General features: G+C 45.9%; 1 protein-coding gene across 4 annotated transcripts in view; it reads right to left on the bottom strand.

Annotated features, from left to right (window-relative positions):
* The window catches only part of LOC137382618 (sodium- and chloride-dependent GABA transporter 1-like), a 158137-nt gene that overhangs the window by 97147 nt on the left and 36439 nt on the right, over positions 1–24551 (bottom strand). The window contains exon 1 of one of the 4 annotated variants that reach the window (XM_068054790.1): positions 20660–21150. The exons of the other annotated variants lie outside the window; for them this stretch is intronic. Coding sequence (XP_067910891.1) covers positions 20660–20903 — 244 coding nt within the window. The 5' untranslated portion in view covers positions 20904–21150. Of the gene's footprint in view, positions 1–20659; positions 21151–24551 lie in introns of those variants that run through there. 4 annotated transcript variants of the gene reach the window in all.

Here is a 24551-nt window from a genome sequence, read left to right as displayed (position 1 = left end):
TTTCTCCGGGTGCTCCGGTTTCCTCCCACAAGCCAAAAGACTTGCAGGTTGGTAGGTAAATTGGCCATTATAAATTGCCCCTAGTATAGGTAGGTGGTAGGGAAATATAGGGACAGGTGGGGATGTGGTAGGAATATGGGATGAGTGTAGGATTAGTATAAATGGGTGGTTGATGGTCGGCACAGACTCGGTGGGCCGAAGGGCCTGTTTCAGTGCTGTATCTCTAAACTAAACTAAACAAGAAGCCCTCCTGGATGCTCCTCACAAATTCTGCCCCATCCAAGCCCCTAGCACTAAGTGAGTCCCAGACAATATTGGGGAAGTTAAAATCACCCACCACCACAACCCTGTTACCTTTACATCTTTCCAAAATCTGTCTACATATCTGCTCCTCTACCTCCCACTGGCTGTTGGGAGGCCTGTAGTAAACCCCCAACATCGTGACTGCACCCTTCCTATTCCTGAGCTCCACCCATACTGCCTCGCTGCATGACCCCTCTGAGGTGTCCTCCCGCAGTACAGCTGTGATATTCTCCTTAACCAGTAATGCAACTCCCCCACCCCTTTTACATCCCCCTCTATCCCGCCTGAAGCTTCTAGAGTCTGGAACATTTAGCTGCCAATCTTGCCCTTCCCTCAACCAAGTCTCTGTAATAGCAACAACATCATATTTCCAAGTACTAATCCAAGCTCTAAGTTCATCTGCCTTACCTGTTATACTTCTCGCATTGAAACAAATGCACTTCAGACCACCAGTCCCGCTGTGCTCAGCAACATCTCCCTGCCTGCTCTTCCTCTTAGTCCTACTGGCCTTATTTACTATGTCCTCCTCATTTATTTCACTAGCTGTCCTGCTGCTCTGGTTCCCACCCCCCTGCCACACTAGTTTAAACCCTCCCGAGGTTTAGGATGGTAAAGCCCTTGAATGTCAAGGGGAGATTGTCATTGCCTGGCACAAACATGATTATGCCTGTGTTTATATTCCACATAAGCCTCCTCTCACTCTAATCACTCCTTTCCACAAAGCTCCCAAATTCCACTGGGCTCTTCTCTCTGAAATGTGCATCATTCCTTCCCTTAAATGCATCAATGAAATAGCTCCAAGCAATTCATGTGCAGACAGGTTCCACATTCCCTCCTAAACTTATTGTGAGATCAGTTAGTAACTATCATACAATTATGCCCCTGCTCTGCCCTAGAGGAGAGAATAGAGAAAGAAAATGTTGCCGAGGAGATTACTGAGATACAGCCTACTAGGCTAGATGGGATTGAGATTCACAAGGAGGAGGTGTTAGCAATTTTGGAAAGAGTGAAAATAGATAAGTCCCCTGGGCCAGATGGGATTTATCCTAGGATTCTCTGGGAAGCCAGGGAGGAGATTGCAGAGCCGTTGTTGTTGATCTTTATGTCGTCATTGTCGACAGGAGTAGTGCCGGAAGACTGGAGGATAGCAAATGTTGTCCCCTTGTTCAAGAAGGGGAGTAGAGACAGCCCTGGTAATTATAGACCTGTGAGCCTTACTTCGGTTGTGGGTAAAATGTTGGAAAAGGTTATAAGAGATAGGATTTATAATCATCTTGAAAAGAATAAGTTCATTTGCGATAGTCAGTACGGTTTTGTGAAAGGTAGGTCGTGCCTCACAAACCTTATTGAGTTTTTCGAGAAGGTGACCAAATAGGTGGATGAGGGTAAAGCCGTGGATGTGGTGTATATGAATTTCAGTAAGGCGTTTGATAAGGTTCCCCACGGTAGGCTATTGCAGAAAATACGGAAGTATGGGGTTGAAGGTGATTTAGAGCTTTGGATCAGAAATTGGCTAGCTGAAAGAAGACAGAGGGTGGTGGTTGATGGCAAATGTTCATCCTGGAGTTTAGTTACTAGTGGTGTACCGCAAGGTTCTGTTTTGGGGCCACTGCTGTTTGTCATTTTTATAAATGACCTGGATGAGGGTGTAGAAGGGTGGGTTAGTAAATTTGCGGATGACACGAAGGTTGGTGGAGTTGTGGATAGTGTCGAAGGGTGTTGTAGGGTACAGAGGGACATAGATAGGCTGCAGAGCTGGGCTGAGAGATGGCAAATGGAGTTTAATGCGGAGAAGTGTGAGGTGATTCACTTTGGAAGGAGTAACAGCAATGCAGAGTACTGGGCTAATGGGAGGATTCTTGGTGGTGTAGATGAGCAGAGAGATCTTGGTGTCCAGGTACATAAATCCCTGAAAGTTGCTACCCAGGTTAATAGGGCTGTTAAGAAGGCATATGGTGTGTTAGCTTTTATTAGTAGGGGGATCGAGTTTAGGAGCCACGAGGTCATGATGCAGCTGTACAAAACTCTGGTGAGGCCGCACCTTGAGTATTGCATGCAGTTCTGGTCACCGCATTATAGGAAGGATGTGGAGGCTTTGGAAAGGGTGCAGAGGAGATTTACTAGGATGTTGCCTGGTATGGAGGGAAGGTCTTACGAGGAAAGGCTGAGGGACTTGGGGTTGTTTTCGTTAGAGAGAAGGAGGAGGAGAGGTGACTTAATAGAGACATACAAGATAATCAGAGGGTTAGATAGGGTGGATAGTGAGAGTCTTTTTCCTCGGATGATGATGGCAAACATGAGGGGACACAGCTTTAAGTTGAGGGGTGAAAGATATAGGACAGATGTCAGAGGTAGTTTCTTTCCTCAGAGAGTAGTAGGGGCGTGGAATGCCCTGCCTGCAACAGTAGTAGACTCGCCAACTTTAAGGGCATTTAAGTGGTCATTGGATAGACATATGGATGAAAATGGAATAGTGTAGGTCAGATGGTCGGCGCAACATCGAGGGCTGAAGGGCCTGTACTGCGCTGTAATGTTCTAATTCTAATTCTAATTCTCAAATAAACAGAAAAATATAAAAACAGAATTGTCAAATGTTACATTACCAGAGTTCTTCATTTCAGTGTTTACAATGTTATGATCAAATGAGGAGGGGCCAAAGGGCCCCTCTTTTCCCTCGCCTTGTTTGAACACAACAGATTTAATTCTTTCCTAAAGTGGGTGTACTGGCCAATTCACAAAGTGTTTGATTACTTTGTTACGACCAGGTGAGAAAAGGTGGCTAGGAGTCCCCCTGAGCCTTCACCTGGTCTTACTGTAACAGAATTTAATTTTAAAAACAGTGTTTTTAGCTCCCCCTTGGTGAATCCTTGTTCACTGCTTTCCAATTTAAAGGCAAAGAAACCAGCACAAACAGGCTTTCTTAGGTTTAAAGAAGAAAAATTGAAATTTATTAAACTAATTGGTTAACGCCTACAGATACACGATGCGCCCACGCTCGTATGCATAGGCAATACACACATGCAAATACAGACAGAAAAGAGAAGAAAAATAAAGTGGAAAAGTATGAGGCAATATCTGAAGAGTTTGTGTTACGGTTCTTTGAGCTCACTATAAAGTCCTTGATTGTAGGTAGATCTTGCTTTTCGTTGGGGCCCAGTATTCTTCTTAAACCTTGTTCGTTGAGACTTTTCTCTCCTGGGGTTTATGTGTCTTCAGTAGATTCAGAGGTTTGTGAGAAGGAGATGGGAGCAGACAGGAAAGATCTGCTCAGTCCTGGAGCAAACAGACACTCTCAGTTCAAACTGTTTGTCCATTTCAGAAAACACGGGTTGCCAAGCAGGTTAGTCATGTGACTAACTGGTCTGACCATGTTTTGGATTAGATCACCTTCGTAGTCTCTGGAATGCTCCTATTACACACAATACCTGGTGATCAAGGTCCATTGTGGGTTGAATGTGTCAGGGAATGGTCCTTTGTCCTTCAAATCACCATCTATTAATATGCAAATGTCTTTTTCAGCCACAGCTGATCTGTTTAACAAGTTCTTTCTTCACTCCAGTAACAGCTTAAAATCAATGTTCATGACAAAATTAATGTGCCTCATTCTTGGTAGGTGGGGGCCTAGCATGACAACTTACTTTCTATGATCATAAGAACAAACTGGACAGGTTTTCTTGAGTTTAACAAAGAAAGGAGCTTAACCTTATTGTACCTAAACCAAACTAATGAAAATAATAAACTACGCACCAACTTTTGCTCACACATACATACACACACACACAAACAGGGTACAGAGTAGGGAAAGGTAGATTGGTGGAGTTAAAGTCCATTGGAAAAAGGGGTACATAGTCTGTGGGGTTGGTGATTTGGCTGGCTTCTAGCTGAATTCAGTGGTCCTGAGGCTTTTAGTTTGCAGAGGTAGATGTCTGGTTTGGTGTGTCTCAGAGACAGTGATGTGGATGATTTCCTGAAACAGGCTTTCTGATTGACCACCTTTGCATACTCCAGCTACAGTCAACAAGCAGGATTTGACGCTTTCAAGCTGGAATTGTGAGGGTGGGAGACGCCCCCACAGGTCTACACGTGTCAGAGTCCAGAAGCTTCTCCTTTCAGCTGCAGACAAACTCAAGCTTAAAACTACAGATGGGGAGGGGCTTGTCACATGATAGTCACCCCATGATTCAAACATGGTAGCAGTGTTTCTCTTCTTGCTAAGTTAAACTTCCTGGGTCTTAGTTCTTGCTGGATGAGCAGCCATTTCTTCTCCACCTCACAGGCCTTGCAATGTAGGATTTTCTTCGGCCGCCTTGTCTTGAGAGACAATGGATAAGTGCCTGGAGGTGGTCAGTGGTTTGTGAAACAGAGCCTGGAGTGGCTATAAAGGCCAATTCTAAAGTGACAGACTCTTCCACAGGTGCTGCAGATAAAATTGGACGTCGGGGCTGTTACACAGTTGGCTCTCTCCTTGCACTCCTGTCTTTTTTCCTGCCAACTGCCAAGTCTCTTTGACTCGCCACTCTTTAGCCCCGTCTTTATGGCTGTCCAGCAGCTCTGGCGATCACTGGCAACTGACTCCCACGACTTGTGATCAAGGTCACAGGACTTCATGTCGCGTTTGCAGATGTCTTTAAAGCAGAGACATGGATGAGCGGTGGGTCTGATACCAGTGACGAGCTCGCTGTACAATGTATCCTTGAGGATCCTGCCATCTTCCATGCAGCTCACATGGCCAAGCCATCTCAAGCGCCGCTGGCTCAATAGGGTGTATATGCTGGGGATGTTGGCCGCCTCGAGGGCTTCTGTTTTGGGGATACGGTCCTGCCACCTGATGCCAAGGATTCTTCGGAGGCAGCGAAGATGGAATGAGTTGAGATGTCGCTCTTGGCTGACATATGTTGCCCAGGTCTCGCTGCCGTAGAGCAAGGTACTGAGGACACAGGCTTGATATACTCGGACTTTTGTGTTCCGTGTCAGTACACCATTTTCCCACACTCTCTTGGCCAGTCTGGACATAGCAGTGGAAGCCTTTCCAATGCGCTTGTTGATTTCTGCATTGAGAGACAGGTTACTGGTGATAGTTGAGCCTAGGTAGGTGAACTCTTGAACCACTTCCAGAGCGTGGTCACTGATATTGATGGATGGAGCATTTCTGACGTCCTGTCCCATGATGTTCCTTTTCTTGAGGCTGATGGTTAGGCCAAATTCGTTGGAGGCAGCTGCAATCCTGTCGATGAGTCTCTGTAGACACTGTTCTGTGTGGTAAGTTAATGCAGCATCGTCAGCAAAGAGGAGTTCCCTAATGAGAACTTTCCGTACTTTGGTCTTCGCTCTCAGACGGGCAATGTTGAACAACCTGCCACCTGATCTTGTGTGGAGGAAAATTCCTTCTTCTGAAGACTTGAACGCATGTGAGAACAGCAGGGAGAAGATGATCCCAAACAGTGTAGGTACGAGAACACAGCCCTGTTTCACGCCACTCAGGATAGGAAAGGGGTCTGATGAGGCGCCGCTATGCTGAATTGTGCCTTTCATATCGTCATGGAATGAGGTGATGATACTTAGTAGCTTTGGTGGACATCCGAACTTTTCTAGTAGTGTGAAGAGACCACGAGGTCAAAGGCTTTGGTGAGATCTATGAAAGCAATGTAGAGGGGCATCTGTTGTTCGCGGCATTTCTCCTGTCGCTGGCGAAGGGAGAACAGCATGTCAATGGTGGATCTCTCTGCTCGAAAGCCGCACTGTGCCTCAGGGTAGACATGCTCAGCCAGCTTCTGGAGTCTGTTTAAAATGACTCAAGCGAAGACTTTCCCCACTATGCTGAGCAGGAAGATTCCACGGTAGTTGTTGCAGTCACCACGGTCACCCTTGTTCTTATAGAGGGTGATGATATTGGCATCACACATGTCCTGTGGTACTGCTCCCTCATCCCAGCACAGGCAAAGCAGTTCATGGAGTGCTGAGAGTATAGCAGGCTTGGCAATGTAGGATATAATGTTATAAATTAGATGGCCATCCTAAGCTGCCAGCAAAGTGATCCTCTTCAAAAAAAATATAAATTCAGATCTCCAGTCAGTGGATTAAAGAAAATTTTCAACAAAGCAAGCTGGCTTGATAACAAAATGAGAGGATATTGGGGAGGAGAATTGGTTAAAAGCAAGAGAGATCATAAAAGTTTTGGAAAAGTTAGTTAAAGGAGGAAAAAAGACTTAGCTAGATTATCTCTCAGGGTTCTAAGAATATGGATGTCTGCCGGGGACTGGAGAATCGTCAATGTAATGCAGATTTATTTTTTTTTAAATAGAGCTATAGCTCGCCTGGGTAATTACAGGCCAGCTAGCTTAACACCTGTGATAGGGAAAACGTTTGAATCTTTATATTTGCTTATTTCATCCTTTTTAGTTGAAAGAGAATATTAAATTAGGCATGGTCAACAGGGATTTCAGACAGATCATCCTCGACAGCTGTGCAAAAGGCAGGTAGATACTGCACAAACACTGGATCAACTTATGTCAAGAAATCCAAACTGCATGGTAATCTATGAGCTATGTATGAAGGGATCAAGAGGGTGCTTGGCCCTGCCATCACCAAAGTTGCTCCCCTGAAGTCGGCAGCTGGTGAAGTACTCACCGAAAGAAGTAGACTGACGTTCACTAGGTTGAACACTACTTTGAGCTCTACTTCTGAGAGTCAGACATCTCCCAGTCTGCACTTGATGCTCAGCCGCAGCTTCCTGTCTCTTGTGAGTTAGATGAAGAACTATCACTTCAGCTCGAGAAGGCCAAAGGCCGCCTAGTGAACGGAAGGGCACCCAGCTTAACGGAATCTCAGCCAAACCGCTCAAGCACGGAAAGTCCATCTATTGCCAGACCTTTATGACAGTCTCCTTCTCTGCTGGAAAGTGGACTGTGTTCCACAGGAGATGAATGATGCAAAAATGATCACACTATACAAAAACAAAGGTGACAGAGGAGACTGCAAGAACGACAGGGGCATCTCACTCGTTAGCATCATGGGGAAGGTCTTTGCTAGGGCCCTACTTAAAATACTTGCAGACTGAGTGTACCTGGAAGCTTCTCTCTCCACAGATGCTGCCAGACCTGCTGAGTATTTCCAGCATTTCTTGTTTTTATTTCTGATGCCCAGCCTCCGCAGTATTTTGCTTTTAACATTATGGGCATATCCTGGTAGGACAAAAATCACAAATGTCTCTCAAAGGCAGAGCTCCCAAGTGTGTTGGCACTAATCAAACAGAGGTGGCCTCTGTTGATCAGACAAGTCTGCAAGATGGAAGACAGTTGCATACCCAAGAACCTTCTGAATGGTGAGGTAGCTGGAGCCACATGACCAGTAAAGCACCCAAAGCTCCACTTCAAAATTAATGTGCCTCATTCTTGGCAGGTGGGGGCCTAGCATGCCACTGGGCTAATAAAGGAAAGGATTCCATATGACTTCGTAACCACCTTATCAACCTGTCCAGCTATTTGCTCTTCTATCTCCCTCTGACTGTTTGGGGGTCTATGGTACACTCCCAGTAGTTTGACAAGCCCTTTTATATTCCTCGGTTCAATCCATATGTAGAAGGATCATCAATTGAGGCCATATCATCCCTCCCCACAGCTGTAATTGCTTCTCTAACCAAAATTGCCACCCCCTCCCTTTTTATCCCCTCTCTATCTCATCTGAAAATTCTGTAACCAGGAATATTGAGCTGCCATTCTTGTCCCTCTTTAAGCCAGGATTCTGTAACAGATACGATATCATACTGCCACATTTCAATCTGTGTCCTCAGCGCTACTGCTTTATTTGCTATACTCCTTGCATTGAAGTATATACCTTTGAATACTGCCAAACTCTTAACATTTTCTATCCTTTGTTTCCTCAGCCTTCCAGACTTGTTCACTAATTTTCTGCCTTCCATTTCTGATTTTGTCCCATCAGAGTATACCCTCAGGTTCCCATCCTCCTCCCAAACAAGTTTAAACCCTGCCCAACAGCACTAGCAAACCTCCCGGCTTGTACAAGTCCCACCTCCCCCAGAATCGGTCCCAAAGCCCCAAGAGTCTGAAGTCCTCCCTCCAGTTCATTCATCAGTTCTAACCTCCTATTTCTATGCTCACTAGAGCTTGGCACTAGGGAGATTACTACCTCTGATGTCCTGCTTTTGAATGTCTTACCTAGCTTACTAAAATCTGCTTTCAGCTCCTCATCCCTCTTTCTACCTAGGTCATTGGTACCAATGTGAACCATGACCTCTGGCTGTTCACCCTCCCCCTTAAGAATATCCTGCAACCACTCTGACATCCTTGACCCTGGCACCAGGGAGACAACATGCCATCTTGCAGTCACATCTACGGCCGCAGAAATCAGCTTCTAGCTCCTCAGTCAGGGAAATTTTGAAACAAACTAAATTCCTCCAGTCAATACCAAATTCCAAACTTCAAACAAACAAAGAACAAAGGTTTCAAAACCAACACTGGCAACCAATTCAGGACGAACTAAATCCTGATCTTTTTCCAGTGTCATTTAAAAGGCATGGTGTAAATAATTCTTGTACACAATGTGAAGGTTGATTCTGGGATAGCAACAGTTGCGTGCAAAGTATTTCCTTTAACCTTGCCTGCAAAGCCTTGGAATAGGAGGAAACAAATCAGGGCTTAAAAGTAGGAATCCTTAACTGGCATTAAGATTGCTAAACTGTTGGTGAAAGTTAGCAAATACATTCAACTCCTGCTGCACTAAAAATAAGTCATAATTTGAATTAAAGAAATGTAAATAAAAAGCAAAGTGGGAATTTAGTGCTAAAATGCTGAATGATCTGATTAATTCAAAGTTGTTTAATTGAAATTAAGAACAGATTGTAGATGCACTAGAAAGGTTAACAGCTAAACTACGGCTGGTAGCCGTGATGGGAGCTACTTGAGGTGCTGAATTGGGAACACCACGCAAGCTGTGGTTATGGAACTACTGACTTGTAGGATCTCACCAGTCTGCATCTCACCCAGGATGTCTCCGTTCATTCAAGTTGACAGTTCAAAGATGTACATATGAATTAGGAGCAGGAGTAGGCCACTCGGCCCCTCGAGCCTGCTCCTCCAATCAACAAGATCATGGCCGATCTGATTGTAACCTCAACTCCACATTCCCGCCTACCCCTGCTAACTTTCCACCCCCTTACTTATCAAGAATCTATCTACCTCTGCCTTAAAAATATTTAAAGGCTCTACTTCCACTGTCTTTTGAGGAAGAGTTCCAAAGACTCACGACCCTCAGAAAAAAATTCTCCTCATCTCTGTCTTTAGTGAGCAACCCCTTATTTTTTAAAAGGCGACCCCTAGTTCTAGATTCTCCAATACGAAACACATCCTTTCCACATCCACCCTGTCAAAAACCCCTCAGGATCTTCTATGTTTCAATCAAGTTGCCTCTTACTGTTCTAAACTCCAGCGGAGACCAGCCTAGCTTATCCAACCTTTCCTCTTAAGACAACCTGTCCATTCCAGGTATTGGTCCAGTAAACCTTCACTGAACCGTTTCCAACGCATTTACATACTTCCTTAAATAAGGAGACCAATATTGTACACAGCACTCCAGATATGGTCTCACCAATGCCTTGCATAACTTAAGCATAACCTCCCTACTTTTGTATTCAATTCCCTTGGCAATAAACAATAACATTATATTAGCTTTCCTAATGACTTGCTGTACCTGCATACTAACCTTTTGCAATTCATGCATTAGGACACCCAGATCAGGCAGAACAGCATGAATCAGCAAGACCAGCAGGACCATAAACAGCGAGGAGAAGAAAGTTGAGAGCGCAGTCAGAACAGCACGAATCAGTGAGACCTGGGGGGATGCTACCAATCCGCGAGGTTATAAATCAGCGAGACCAACGGGGCTATAAAAGTGAGAAGGAAGGAGATAGCTCAGTCAGAACAGTGCGAATCAGCGAGACCAGCAGGGCTACAATCAGCGAGCCAGGGTGGTGGTGGAGGGGTGGGTGGGAGAGGGGGTCTGCAAGCAGTGAGACCGGTGGGGCTCACTGTCGCCTGTAACCAGTCGGAGTCCACATTTGGTAAGAGAAAAAACAAGTGTGACATCACAGGGAAGCAGGTCGGTGATTTGCTGGTGAGTATTGCAGCTTCGCTCTGGAAGTGGTTCAAGAGTTCACCTACCTAGGCTCAACTATCACCAGTAACCTGTCTCTAGATGCAGAAATCAACAAGTGCATGGGAAAGGCTTCCGCTGCTATGTCCAGACTGGCCAAGAGGGTGTGGGAAAATGGCGCACTGACACGGAACACAAAAGTCCGCGTGTATCAAGCCTGTGTCTTCAGTACCTTGCTCTACGCAGCGAGGCCTGGACAAAGTATGTCAGCCAAGAGCGACGTCTCAATTCATTCCATCTTCGCTACCTCCGAAGAATCCTTGGCATCAGGTGGCAGGACCGTATCTCCAACACAGAAGTCCTCGAGGCGGCCAACATCCCCAGCATATACACCTTCCTGAGTCAGCGGCGCTTGAGATGGCTTGGCCATGTGAGCCGCATGGAAGATGGCAAGATCCCCAAGGACACATTGTACAGCGAGCTCGTCACTGGCATCAGACCCACCAGCCGTCCTTGTCTCCGCTTTAAAGACGTCTGCAAACGCGACATGAAGTCCTGTGACACTGATCACAAGTCGTGGGAGTCAGTTGCCAGTGATCGCCAGAGCTGGTGGACAGCCATAAAGGCGGGGCTAAAGTGTGGCGAATCGAAGAGACTTAGCAGTTGGCAGGAAAAAAGACAGAAGCGCAAGGGGAGAGCCAATTGTGTAACAGCCCTGACAACCAATTTTTTCTGCAGCACCTGTGGAAGAGTCTGTCACTCTAGAATTGGCCTTTATAGCCACTCCAGGCGCTGCTCCACAAACCACTGACCACCTCCAGGCGCTTATCCATTGTCTCTCGAGATAAGGAGGCCAAAGAAGAAGAAGAAGGAGAATTGCAGCTTAGGGACTGAGTCTCAACAACAGGCAGACTAAAAATGAGAAAAAAAATTAAGTATTAACAATAAGAAACAAGTGAGTAGTTGGTGAGCATTATCTTTTTCTGAGTAAGTTTTATTTTAACTAGTGAACTGTATTGATTAGTAGTGGGATTTATCAGTACTAGTAAAGTTTTAGCACCTGAAGTGCTGTAACTGGCAAGGCTATGGACCAGGTGCTGGAAGGTGGGATTAAATTGGGCATCTTTTTTTCCCTGCCAGTATGGACACGATGGGCTGAATGGCCTCCTTCTGTACCGTCATTTTTCTAATATTCTAATGTGTTTTAGTATTGATAACATTTATTTTTGTTTAATAGTAGCAAAGGGTCAACTAATAAATAAAGGAATGGCAGGGTCGCTTCAACCTCGCGAATGCACCTCCTGTGCTATGTGGGTTGTCACTGAGCGGCTGCCGAGCATCCTGAAGGGGGAGGGTGAAAAGCCAGCAGTCGTGGTCCACATCGGAACCAATGACATAGGTAGAAAGAGGAATGTGATCCTACAGTCAGAATTTAGGGAGTTAGGTAAGAAATAAGCAAGCAGGGCCTCAAAAGTTGTAATCTCCAGATTACTCACAATGCCACGTGCAAGTGAATACAGGAATAAGAGGATACGACAGATGAATGCATGGCTGGAAAGATGGCACAGGAGGGAGGGCTTTAGATTCTTGGGACATTGGGACCAGCTCTGGGGGCGATGGGACCTGTACAGGCCGGATGGGTTGCACTTGAACAGAGCTGGGACTGAGTTCCTTGCGGGACGTTTTTCTAGTGCTGTTGGGGAGGGTTTAACTAGTTTGGCAGGGGGGTGGGGCCTGAGGGTAGTTGGGACAAAATCAGAAATGAAAATGGAAGGCAGAAAATTAATGAATGAGTCTGGAAGACAGAGGAAACAAAGGTTAGAACATTTTTAAAAAGAGTTTGGCAGTGCTCAGGGGTATCTATTTCATTGAAAGGAGTATAGCAAATAAAGCAGATGAGCTGAGGGCACAGATAGACACGTGATAGTATGATATCATAGCTATTACAGAAACATGGCTTAAGGAGGGACAGGAATGGCAGCTCAACGTTCCTGGTTACAGGGTTTTCAGACGCGATAGAGAAGGGGATAAGAAAGGAGGGGGAGTGACAATTTTGGTCAAAGAAACAATTATAGCTGTGAGGAGGGATGACATGTTGCAAGATTCATCAAATGAGGCCATATGGATTGAGCTAAGGAACAAAAAAGGGGCAATCACATTGCTGGGAGTGTACTATAGACCCCCAAACAGTCAGAGGGAGATAGAAGAGCAGATATGCAGGTAAATCTGAGAAGTGCAAGAACATAGGGCAGTAATAGTAGGGGATTTTAACTACCCCAATATTAACTGGGATAGTTTTAGTGTGAAAGGAATTGAGGGAGCAGAATTCTTGAGATGCATTCAGTAGAACTTTTTTGGCCAGTATGTAGAAAGTCCAAGAGAGGGTGCAGTTTTAGACTTAGTTTTAGGAAATAAAGATGGGACGGTGGAAGGAATGGCAGTGGAACAGCATTTTAGTGGTAGTGATCATAATTCAGTCAGTTTTAACATAATTATGGAAAAGGACAAGGATAGAATAGGAGTTAAGAGTTCTCAATTGGAGAAAGGCCAATTTTACTAAACTGAAGAGTGATTTAGCAAAAGTAGACTGGAAACATTTACTTGAAGGTAAATTAGTGTCAGCGCAGTGGGAGGCATTCAAAGGGGAGATTCAAGGGGTTCAGAGAAAACATGTGCCCACAAAGAAAAAAGGTGGGACGGCCAAATCTAGAGCCCATGCATGTCAAGGAGCCTACAGGGTAAGATAAGGCAGAAAAGGAAAGCTTATGTCCGACACCAAGAACTCAATACTGCAGAAAGCCAAAAGGAGTATAGAAAGTGACAGGGTGAAATCAAAAAGGAAATTAGGAAAGCTAAGAGAGAACATGAAAGAATACTGGCAAGCAAAATCAAGTTGAACCCAAAGATGTTTTATTAATACATTAAGAGTAAGAGGCTAACTAAGGCGAGAGAGTAGGACCCATAAAAAACCAAAAAGATAACCTATGTGTAGGGGCGGAAGATGTTGATATTGTTTTTAAATGAATACTTTGCGTCTATCTTCACAAGAGGACAACGATGCAGATATTGTAGTTAAGGAAGAGGGATATGAAGTATAGGATGTGACAAACATGGGAAGATAAGGAGTATTAATGGGATTAGCATCCTTGAAAGTTGATAGATCACCAGGGCTCAATGAAATGTACCCCAGGCTGTTAAACGAAGCAAGAGAGGAAATAGCGGAAGGTCTGACCATCATTTTCCAGTCCTCAATGGATACAGGTGTGCTGCCAGAGAATTGGAGGATTGCTAACGTTGTACCTCTGTTTAAAAAGGGAGTCAGGGATAGACCGAGTAATTACAGGCCAGTCAGTCTAACCTCAGTAGTGGGCAAATTACTGGAATCAATTCCGAGAGACAGGATAAACTGTCACTTAGAAAGGCACAGATTAATCAAGGATAGTCAGGATGGGTTGTTAAGGGAAGATCTTGTCTGACCAACTTGATCGAATTTCTTTTGTAGAAATAGCTAGGAGGATAGATGAGGGTAGTGCAGTTGATGTGGTCGACATGGATTTTAGCAAGGCTTTTGACAAGATCCTACATGGCAGACTGGTTAAAAAAATAAAATCCCAAAGGCTCCAGGGAAATGCAGCAAGGTGGATACAAAATTGGCTCAGTGGCAGGAAACAAAAGGGTAATTGTTGACGGATATTTTTGCGACTGAAGGGCTGTTTCCAGCGGCGTTCCACAAGTCTCAGTACGGGGTCCCCTGCTTTTTGCAATATATATTACCAATTTGGATGTAAATGTCGGGAGGTTATGCTGGAACTGTATAAATCATTGCTTAGGCCACAACTTGAGTACTGTGTGCAGTTCTGGTCACCTCATTACAGAAAGGATGTAATTGCACCAGAGAGGTTACTGAGGAGATTTACAAGGATGTTGCCGGGTCTGCAAAACTGCATCTATGTGGAACGACTGGATAGGCTGGGGTTGTTCTCCTTGGAACAGAGAAGGCTGAGGGGAAATTTGATTGAAATGTATAAAATTTTCAGGGGCCTGGATAGAGTGGAGATGAAGGGCCTATTTACCTTAGCAGAGAGATCAGAGACTAGGGGCATAGGTTTAAAGCGCTTGGTAGAAGGATTAGAGGACAGATGAGGAGGTTTTTTCACCCAGAGGGTGGTGGGGATCTGGAACTCACTGCCTAAAAGGGTAGTTGAGGCAGAAGCCCTCAACTCGTTCAAAAGGAGTCTGGACATGCACCTCAAGTACCATAATCTGCAGCGCTACGGACCAAATGCTGGAAGGTGGGATTAGACTGGATGGATCGTATTTCAGCCAGCACAGACACAATGGGCCAAGTGGCCTCTTTCTGGCCCATAAACTTTCTATGATTCTATCCCTTTGCATCTCAAAGCTCTGCAATCTCTCACCATTTAGATAATGTGCTTCTTTTTTATTCTGTCAAAATGGACAATTTCACATTTTCCAACATTATACTCCATTTGCCAGATCTTTGCCCACTCACTTCAGCTATCAATATCCTTTTGCAGCCTCAAGTCCTCTTCCTGCACTGTTATCCTAGCTTTTTGCCTCTGTGGCATTTGAATCCTGGATGATATGTGTTGACGCATCATGGCTGTCTGTCTGTTCACAAACTTTCTCAGCTAGAGACCATGGAGAGTGATCAGGAATTCCGAGCAGTTTATTTCCCATTTTTCAACTGTTAATTCTAATACCCATTCCGCTCATGTTGGGGTGTAAACCTGAATTGTGGGGAGTGTTAGCGCTGTGCCTTGGTTGAACCCAATCGGCTCTGCAGCCTTCTTCTTCGGTCTCCTTGTCTCGAGAGACAATGGATAAGCGCCTGGAGGTGGTCAGTGGTTTGTGGAGCAGCGCCTGGAGTGGCTATAAAGGCCAATTCTAGAGTGACAGACTCTTCCACAGGTGCTGCACATAAAATTGGTTGTCAGGGCTGTTACAGAGTTGGCTCCCCCCTTGTGCATCTGTCTTTTTTCCTACCAACTGATAAGTCTCTTTGACTCGCCACACTTTAGCCCCGCTTTTATGGCTGCCCGCCAGCTCTGGTGATCACTGGCAACTGACTCCCATGACTTGTGATCAATGTCACAGGACTTCATGTCGTGTTTGCAGACGTCTTTAAAGTAGAGACATGGACGGCCGGTGGGTCTGATACCAGTGACGAGCTCTCTGTACAATGTGTCCTTGGGGATCCTGCCATCTTCCATGCGGCTCACATGGCCAAGCCATCTCAAGCGCCGCTGGCTCAGGAAGGTGTATATGCTGGGGATGTTGGCCGCCTCGAGGACTTCTGCATTGAAGATATGGTCCTGCCACCTGATGCCAAGGATTCTCCGGAGGCAGCGAAGATGGAATGAATTGAGATGTCGCTTTTGGCTGACGTACGTTGTCCAGGCCTTGCTGCCGTAGAACAAGGTACTGAGGACACAGGCTTGAAACACTTGGACTTTTGTGTTCCGTGTCAGTGTGCCATTTTCCCACACTCTCTTGGCCAGTCTGACATAGCAGTGGAAGCCTTTCCCGTGCGCTTATTGATTTCTGCATTGAGAGACAGGTTACCAGTGATGGTTGAGCCTAGGTAGGTGAACTCTTGAACCACTTCCAGAGCGTGGTCGCCGATATTGATGGATGGAGCATTTCTGATGTCCTGTCCCATGATGTTCGTTTTCTTGAGGCTGATGGTTAGGCCAAATTCATTGCAGGCAGCCACAAACCTGTCGATGAGTCTCTGCAGACACTCTTCAGTGTGAGATGTTAAAGCAGCATCGTCAGCAAAGAGAAGTTCCCTGATGAGGACTTTCCATACTTTGGTCTTCGCTCTTAGATGGGCAAGGTTGAACAACCTGCCACCTGATCTTGTGTGGAGGAAAATTCCTTCTTCTGAAGACTTGAAAGCGTGTGAGAGCAGCAAGGAGAAGATCCCAAACAGTGTAGGTGTGAGAACACAGCCCTGTTTCACGCCACTCAGGATAGGAAAGGGGTCTGATGAGGCACCGCTATGCTGAATTGTGACTTTCATATTGTCATGGAATGAGGTGATGATGCTTAGTAGTTTTGGTGGACATCCGATCTTTTCTAGTAGTCTGAAGTGACCACGTCTGCTGACGAGGTCAAAGGCTTTGGTGAGATCAATGAAAGCGACATAGAGAGGCATCTGTTGTTCACGGCATTTCTCCTGTAGCTGGCAAAGGGAGAACAGCATGTCAATGGTGGATCTCTCTGCTCAAAAGCCAGTGTCCCTCAGGGTAGACATGCTCAGCCAGCTTCTGGAGCCTGTTTAAAGCGGCTCGAGCGAAGACTTTCCCCACTATGCTGAGCAGGGAGATTCCATAGTAGTTGTTGCAGTCATCGCGGTCACCCTTGTTCTTATAGAAGGTGATTATATTGGCATCGCGCATGTCCTGTGGTACTGCTCCTTCGTCCCAGCACAGGCAAAGCAGTTCATACAGTGCTGAAAGAATAGCAGGCTGGGCAATCTTGATTATTTCAGGGGTAATGCCGTCCTTCCCAGGGGCTTTTCCGCTGGCTAGAGAATCAATGGCATCACTGAGTTCCGATTTTGTTGGCTGTACGACCAGCTCATCCATGACTGGCAGAGACTGGGCTGCATTGAGGGCGGTCTCAGTGACAACAGGAGTACAGTTCTAGGTAGTGCTCCACCCAGCGGTCCATTTGTCCCCTGATTTAGATTTGAGGGGGGGGGGGCGATCTTCTTGATGGTTGGCCCAAAAGCTGTCTTAATGCCATCATACATTCCTCTGATGTTTCCGGTGTCTGAGGCCAGCTGAATATGACTGCATAGGTGTTGCCAGTAGTCATTTGTGCAGCGCCTGGCTGTTCTTTGTACAGCGCTTCTGGCTGCTTTAAGTGCTGCGGATGTTAACTCACTGGGGGCTTTCTTGTAGTTCAGCAGTGCAATGCGCTTAGCGGCTATGACAGGTTCCAGCTCTTCAAAGTGGGATTGAAACCAGTCTGCATTCCGCTACCCACGTTCGCCACAGGTGGTCATTGCTGAGTCATAGAGGGCGTCGCTGATGTGGGCCCACTTGGTCTGTGCATCCCTTGTAGGAGTGTTTTGAAGGGCTTTTTCAAGTGAATTTAGAAACTTATGTAACAGCTGTGGATGAGAAATTCTGTTAGCGTTGCTGCGCGGGCGGCCCTTCTGCTTGGAGTGATGCAGCTTCTTATTTTGAGGCTAACCTTGCTGCACACCAGGGAGTGGTCCGTGTCGCAGTCTGCACTGTGGAAGCTGCATGTGATTTGAACGCTGTTTGAAGAGGCTCGCCTTGTGACGATGAGGTCCAGCTGGTGCCTCCAAGAAACCTAGTGACAGGGTTTAGTATGAAAGAACGAGTTGGTGATGCAGAGGTTGTGATAGGTACACAACTCCAGCAGTCTCTGTCCATTCTCATTCATCCTTCCAATGCCCAAGGCAGGAGGGCCATGAGTCATGGTCATAATCACTTTATGTTAATAGAAGGTTGCACTGTCTGCCTCCGACAGGATATCAATTTACACATTCCAGGCAGAATAGTGGTTGTCTGGTGTCCAATGACCCCCCTCACTTGGTTATGCACTGGAGGACATGACGTTGTCCATAGCCATGTCCTATGTTTTAACATTGCGTCAATATACTTCTTGCTTGGCGCTAAAAGTTCACTACCTCAAGTAGCTCTCACCACTAACTACTATGACCAGTGATAGATCTGAACTGCTACACCTGCACCCTTGTATTATCCAACTGTAAATGCTCTCTGGACACAAATTGACTCTGGGAGATTTAAAAGAAATTAGCCAAATGCTTTCCAGTTTAATTAGACACGATATAAAAATGATTAAAACACCCATTACATGTTAGGTAATCAGACAGACAGCACTGTGCACGCTTTAGTACTTGAAGCAGGATGTCTGCATTGAAAATGTCAGCTTTCGCAGACAATGGTTAAACAGACTTTATAACCCTGACTCCCGCACACCGATCAGGAACCAGATGCACCAAAGAACCCAGTTAACAGACACAGATGCTGCCCGCCCTGCTGAGTATTTCCAGGACTTTCTGTTTTTATTTCAGATGCCAGCATCCGCAGTATTTTGCTCTTATTTTCCTGAAGATGTGGTCAGTTTCAGCGGGGTAACAACGGCTGCCAGTTTGCTGTGATATCACCCCCCCCCCCACCTCACCCCTCCTCTCCAATATCCAGACCAAAGTGATGGCCAACTCAATGCAGCATGAGCAAGAGCTTAGGCAAAAGTTTCTCATGAACTTGTGGCAGCAGGGATACAAACTGGAAATACAGGTACCTAGAAATATCCTCCGTCCATCCTGATTGGTCAGTAAAACACATCCTCTAAAGCTAAAATCAGGTCACCCTTTTTCCTATACACATCACCTCCCCAAGCACAAGTCATTGTTGATTCAAGATGAACTGATAGTTTGACATTTACCAGTCTACTCAGATAAGCTGCTTCCCCCTAGCCCACCACCCCTAATCACAAATGACCAGGAAACGAACACTATGAATTTCATCATTCCACCACTGGCAGCTATGCCTGCAGATGCTTAGGCCCTAAGCTCTAGAACTCCCTCCCTTAATGACTCTGCCTCTCTCTCTCTTGCAACTCCTTTAAGTTACTCCTTAAAACCTGTCTCTTTTGACCAAGCTTTTGAGTAACTAATCACAATATCTTTAGGTGGCAGATAATTTTGACTGATAATGCTCATGAAACACCTTGGGATGTTTTACTACATTAAAGGGTGCTATATAAATGAAAGCTGTTACTGTTATACTTGCAGCCTTGGTGGGTAGGCAGTTGCCCAAGATGTGACAATTCCCAGCATGACAATGCAAATAAGGGACCACCAGGAAACCCATCAGCCAATGTTCCCAACCCCCATGCTCCCAACTTATTTGCCAGGATTGTAGGTCTAGAGATTTTCAAGCTCAGTCCATCTTTTTGATGACACACATTGGACTGTTTTCTATTATAAAATGCACATTTATTCCCCTAGAGGTCACAAGGTAGAACATATAAAATAGTTATAAAAACAAGAAATGCTGGAACCACTCAGCAGGTCTGGCAGCATCTGTGAAAATAGAAGCAGAGTTAACGTTTCGGGTCAGTGACCCTTCTTCCAAGGGTCACTGACCCGAAACGTTAACTCTGCTTCTCTTTCCACAGATGCTGCCAGACCTGCTGAGTGGTTCCAGCATTTCTTGTTTTTATTTCAGATTTCCAGCATCCGCAGTATTTTGCTTTTATTAAAGTAAAATGGGGGGCTGTCATGCTCTGAAATTATTGAACTCAATGTTCAGTCCGGCAGGCTGTAGTGTGCCTAATCGGTAGATGAGATGCTGTTCCTCGAGCTTGCGTTGATGTTCACTGGAACACTGCAGCAATCCCAAATCCCAGGACAGAGATGTGAGCATGAGAGTGGGGGGGAGTGTTGAAATGGCAACCAACTGAAAGCTCAGGGTCCTGCTTGCGGACTGAGCGGAGATGTTCCTGACTTAATGATTTAACTGACTCTCAGCGGGCAGGAAAAAGACTCCCAGGTTGCTACAGCAGTGTCCAGGAGATTAATCTTTAATTCCTGGAGAGTCCAGGACAATACAATAGGGAAAGTATCAATAGTTAAACATCTGCTGTCACCAGCATCTCCTTCAGGTTGACCAGTTTGATTCTGACTTCCCCACTCCTGGCCTGCACTGACCACCTCCCAACATTACAGGAGATCAATGACCAGAATGAGAAAGGCCCATAATCAGCTTGGTAATGGTTCAGTTGTTCCACTGTTCCTCAATATGGTTAAACATGTTGTCCCACGTCAAGTCCCATTCTTCCACCACTGCTGTCTTATTTTGATTCTCCAGTACATGCAATTCAAAACCCTCTGATCTGCAAAAGCTCTGCGCATGGCCTCAGGCCAGACCAAGTCTGAGAATCATATCCTGTAACTCTGGGTTCCTGTACATTCTCCTCAGCAATCTAATCAGCAGCTGATAACTCCTCAAAATCCTACACCTGTAGACTTACCTCCCCCTCCTTTAAAACACAATTCAAACGCCTGAGGCTCCCAACGTGGTTTTGCTCTTCCAATCTTGCTCAAATGTCCCTGGGTTTAGGCGCTATAGAGAAGTATAGGTTCTCTCCCCCCACCCCACCCCACCCCACCCCAGCACACAGAGTGTTTATCCGCTTACCCCCGGCTTCTCTTGCTTACCTCCCCCGCTCCTGTAACACAGATACGGGAATCTCCAGACGTTTCCCAGCCCCACTGCATTGCCGACACAGACCAGCGTGAACTCCAGCTGGCGGCTCCAGCTCTCTCTGCCACGCCGGGGGGTCGAGGGCGAGCAGCGCAGCTCTTTAGACGGAGCCCCGTTCCCCTTGCCCGGCTCCAGTCTCATTTCCTCCGCTGCCGCCACCATGCCCCCCTCGCCCATGTTCTCAGCCCCATGACCCATTTGTGTACGTGCTCAATCCGAATGAAATAAGCAGCAGCCACAAGCCGCGTGAACTGAACCACCTCCTGAATCGGAAAGTCTGACACACTGTAAAGCCCAGAGTGGTGTCCCCGCCTTTTATTCATTGATTCCCTCTTTCAGCTCCTCCCTTCAAACTCAGTCAGTTCAATAATACCTCATGGCCAGCCCGGCCCTCACTCACTAACCACACAGAGGCCTCTATTCTGCTTCCGCCGTTCCGCTTAAATAACCAGATATTCTGACATCCTCGTGTGTAGCAACTTAATACAACAACTAGTTCCGCCTCACTGCTAACTGTTGTATAATGTTAATAAGGATGTCAATTGTCAGCAAGGAGTTTACAAGTGCCGTCGCCCTTTTTGACAGACACAAACAATAAGCCATAACTAAATTAAAGGAAACTTATAATCCAAAAGTTGTCACTTGTGTTGATCAAGCACTTCTGTAACCGGTGGGTACCAGAGGGACTGAAGGCTTCAAGCGGACCAGTGGACATCCCCTGCTCCTTCTCCAGGGACGCTCGGACGCAAACACAGTCACAGAGAAGATACAGCAGTCAGGCTGAATAACCCCCTACTGCCATGCTGTTATCGCTTGCTTCAAGGTTTACTGAAGTACTGCAATTAAATATTGCCAAGACTGAAGCCATTGTTATCAGTCCCCTGCTCCAAACACTGTTCCCTAGCTACCAACTCCATCCCTCTCCCTGGGAATAGTGAGACTAAACCAGTCTGTTTGCAATCTGGAGTTATATTTGACCCTGAGATGTGCATCCAAACACATATTTGTGCCATCACTAAAACTGCCTATTTCCATCTCTATAACATCACCCCTGTCTCAGCTCATCTGCTAATGAAACCCTCATTCATGTCTTTGTTACCTCTATTCCAATGCACTCCTGGCTGGTCTCCCACATTCTACCCTCCATAAACTTTAGGTCATCCCAAACTCTGCTGTCCATGACTTAACACAGATCAAGTCCTGGACACCTATCACCCCGTGCTCACTGACTTACACTGGCTCCCGGCCAAGCAACATCTCGATTTTTCATCCTTGTCTTCAAATCCCTCCCGAGCCTCACCTCTCCCTATCTCTGAAATCTCCTCCAGCCCCACAATCCTCAGAGACATCTGCGCTCATCTAATTCTGGCCTCTTGCGCATCCCCGAGTTTAATTGCCCTACCATTGGTGGCCATGCCTTCAGCTGCCTGAGCCCTAAGCTCTGGAATTCCCCCCTTACACCTCGCTACCTTGCTTTCCTCCTTTAAGTCACTCCTTAAACCTATCTCTTTGATCAAGCTTTTGGTTATCTCACCTATTATCTCCTTATATGGCTCAGTGTCATATTTTGTTTTATAATGCTCCTGTGAAAGACCTCATATTGACCTGATTCCATGACAATATGAAAGGCACAATTCAGCATAGTGATGCCTCATCATACCCCTTTCCTATCCTGAGTGGCGTGAAACAGGGCTGTGTTCTCGCACCTACACTTTTTGGGATTTTCTTCTCCCTGCTGCTCTCACATGCTTTCAATTCTTCAGAAGAAGGAATTTTCCTCCACACAAGATCAGAGGGCAGGTTGTTCAACCTTGCCCGTCTAAGAGCGAAGACCAAAGTACGGAAGGTCCTTATCAGGGAACTCCTCTTTGCTGACGATGCTGCATTAACATCCCACACAGAAGAGTGTCTGCAGAGACTCATCGACAGGATTGCGGCTGCCTGCAACGAATTTGGCCTAACCATCAGCCTCAAGAAAACGAACATCATGGGACAGGACGTCAGAAATTATCCATCCATCAATATCGGCGACCACGCTCTGGAAGTGGTTCAAGAGTTCACCTACCTAGGCTCAACTATCACCAGTAACCTGTCTCTCAATGCAGAAATCAACAAGCACATGGGAAAGGCGTCCGCTGCTATGTCCAGACTGGCCAAGAGTGTGTGGGAAAATGGCGCACTGACACGGAACACAAAAGTCCGAGTGTTTCAAGCCTGTGTCTTCAGTACCTTGCTCTACGGCAGCGAGGCCTGGACAACGTACGTCAGCCAAGAGCGACGTCTCAATTCATTCCATCTTCACTGCCTCCGGAGAATCCTTGGTATCAGTTGGCAGGACCGTAGCTCCAATGCAAAAGTCCTCGAGGTGGCCAACATCCCCAGCATATACACCCTACTGAGTCAGCGGCGCTTGAGATGGCTTGGTCATGTGAGCTGCATGGAAGATGGCAGGATCCCCAAGGACACATTGTACAGCGAGCTCGTCACTGGTATCAGACCCACCGGCCGTCCATGTCTCTACTTTAAAGACGTCTGCAAATGCGACATGAAGTCCTGTGACATTGATCATAAGTTGTGGGTGTCAGTTGCCAGTGATTGCCAGAGCTGGCGGACAGCCATAAAGGCGGGGCTAAAGTGTGGCGAGTCGAAAAGACTTAGCAGTTGGCAGGAAAAAAGACAGAAGCGCAAGGAGAGAGCCAACTGTGTAACAGCCCCGACAACCAATTTTATCTGCAGTGCCTGTGGAGGAGTCTGTCACTCTAGAATTGGCCTTTATAGCCACTCCAGGCGCTGCTTCACAAACCACTGACCACCTCCAGGCACTTACTCATTGTCTCTCGAGACAAGGAGGCCAAAGGAAGAAAGAAAGCTCCTGTGAAGCACCTTGAGACATTTTATTACATTAAAGGACTGTGGTAGCAGTTTTGCTGAGCTTTTGCTTCTATAACTGCAGTAAATATCATACTATTTAAATGTTATTTGAGTAAGTAGATTCATATAATCCTAGTGAATATATATATATATATATATATATACACTCATATACAAGTTGAAAGTATAGCCACATATTGTTACAAAATGGAGTATTTACCCAAGGCATTGTGGGACAAGTTAGTTAGCTTGCAGCCTTGAGCATGGTACTGCTTAGCACAGCCAATTAGCCTGACCAAGGAGGGGCCCCCATATCAGTGTATAAGACAGCAGCTTTGTGTAACTGCAGACTGCACGAAGCAATCAGGAATGCAAGCTTGATAAAGGTAGAAGGATTCATTGTGAAGACTCAAGGATAGTTGATAAGGGGGTCTGGGAAACATCACAAGATGATCAGGGGGCTTGCACGAGCTGATCATGTAGCCACATGATGCCTAATGAGTAATCTAATTGGTAATATGTGTAATGTATGTAATCAATAACCGTTATGATTGGATTATGTCCAGCCGGGATGGGCTGAGTAACTGTATATCGGTTGTGAATTTACCTTTGTTCGGTGGAGTGGCACTGGACCGCACTTAGGAAAGGTGTGCTCCCCATGATATCATGCAATAAAGTTTGTTAATGCTCAAGGTCTGAGTCCGGAGAATTTGTTCAACAATTTGGCATAATCTGAATTTCTTCAACAATCACAATTTGGCATAATCTGAATTTCTTCAACAAGGACCAAATAAAAAAAGCTGTTTTTGTATATTCCCCAGCCTGATACAGCTACATAATACTTTTGTTACATCACGTAAACAATTAAAAAACACATAATCCCTGCTTCTCCTAAGAGTTGACTGCAGTCCAATTTTGAGCTTGGAAGACCGGGTTTTTAAATGAACTGTGTCAGCCTGGCTCCATTGTACGACG

Source organism: Heterodontus francisci, chromosome 23 (genome assembly GCF_036365525.1).
Source record: "Heterodontus francisci isolate sHetFra1 chromosome 23, sHetFra1.hap1, whole genome shotgun sequence".
NCBI classification, from domain to species: Eukaryota; Metazoa; Chordata; class Chondrichthyes; order Heterodontiformes; family Heterodontidae; genus Heterodontus; species Heterodontus francisci.
Note: the sequence above shows the minus strand (reverse complement) of the source record. Positions and strands in the feature narration are given on the sequence as shown.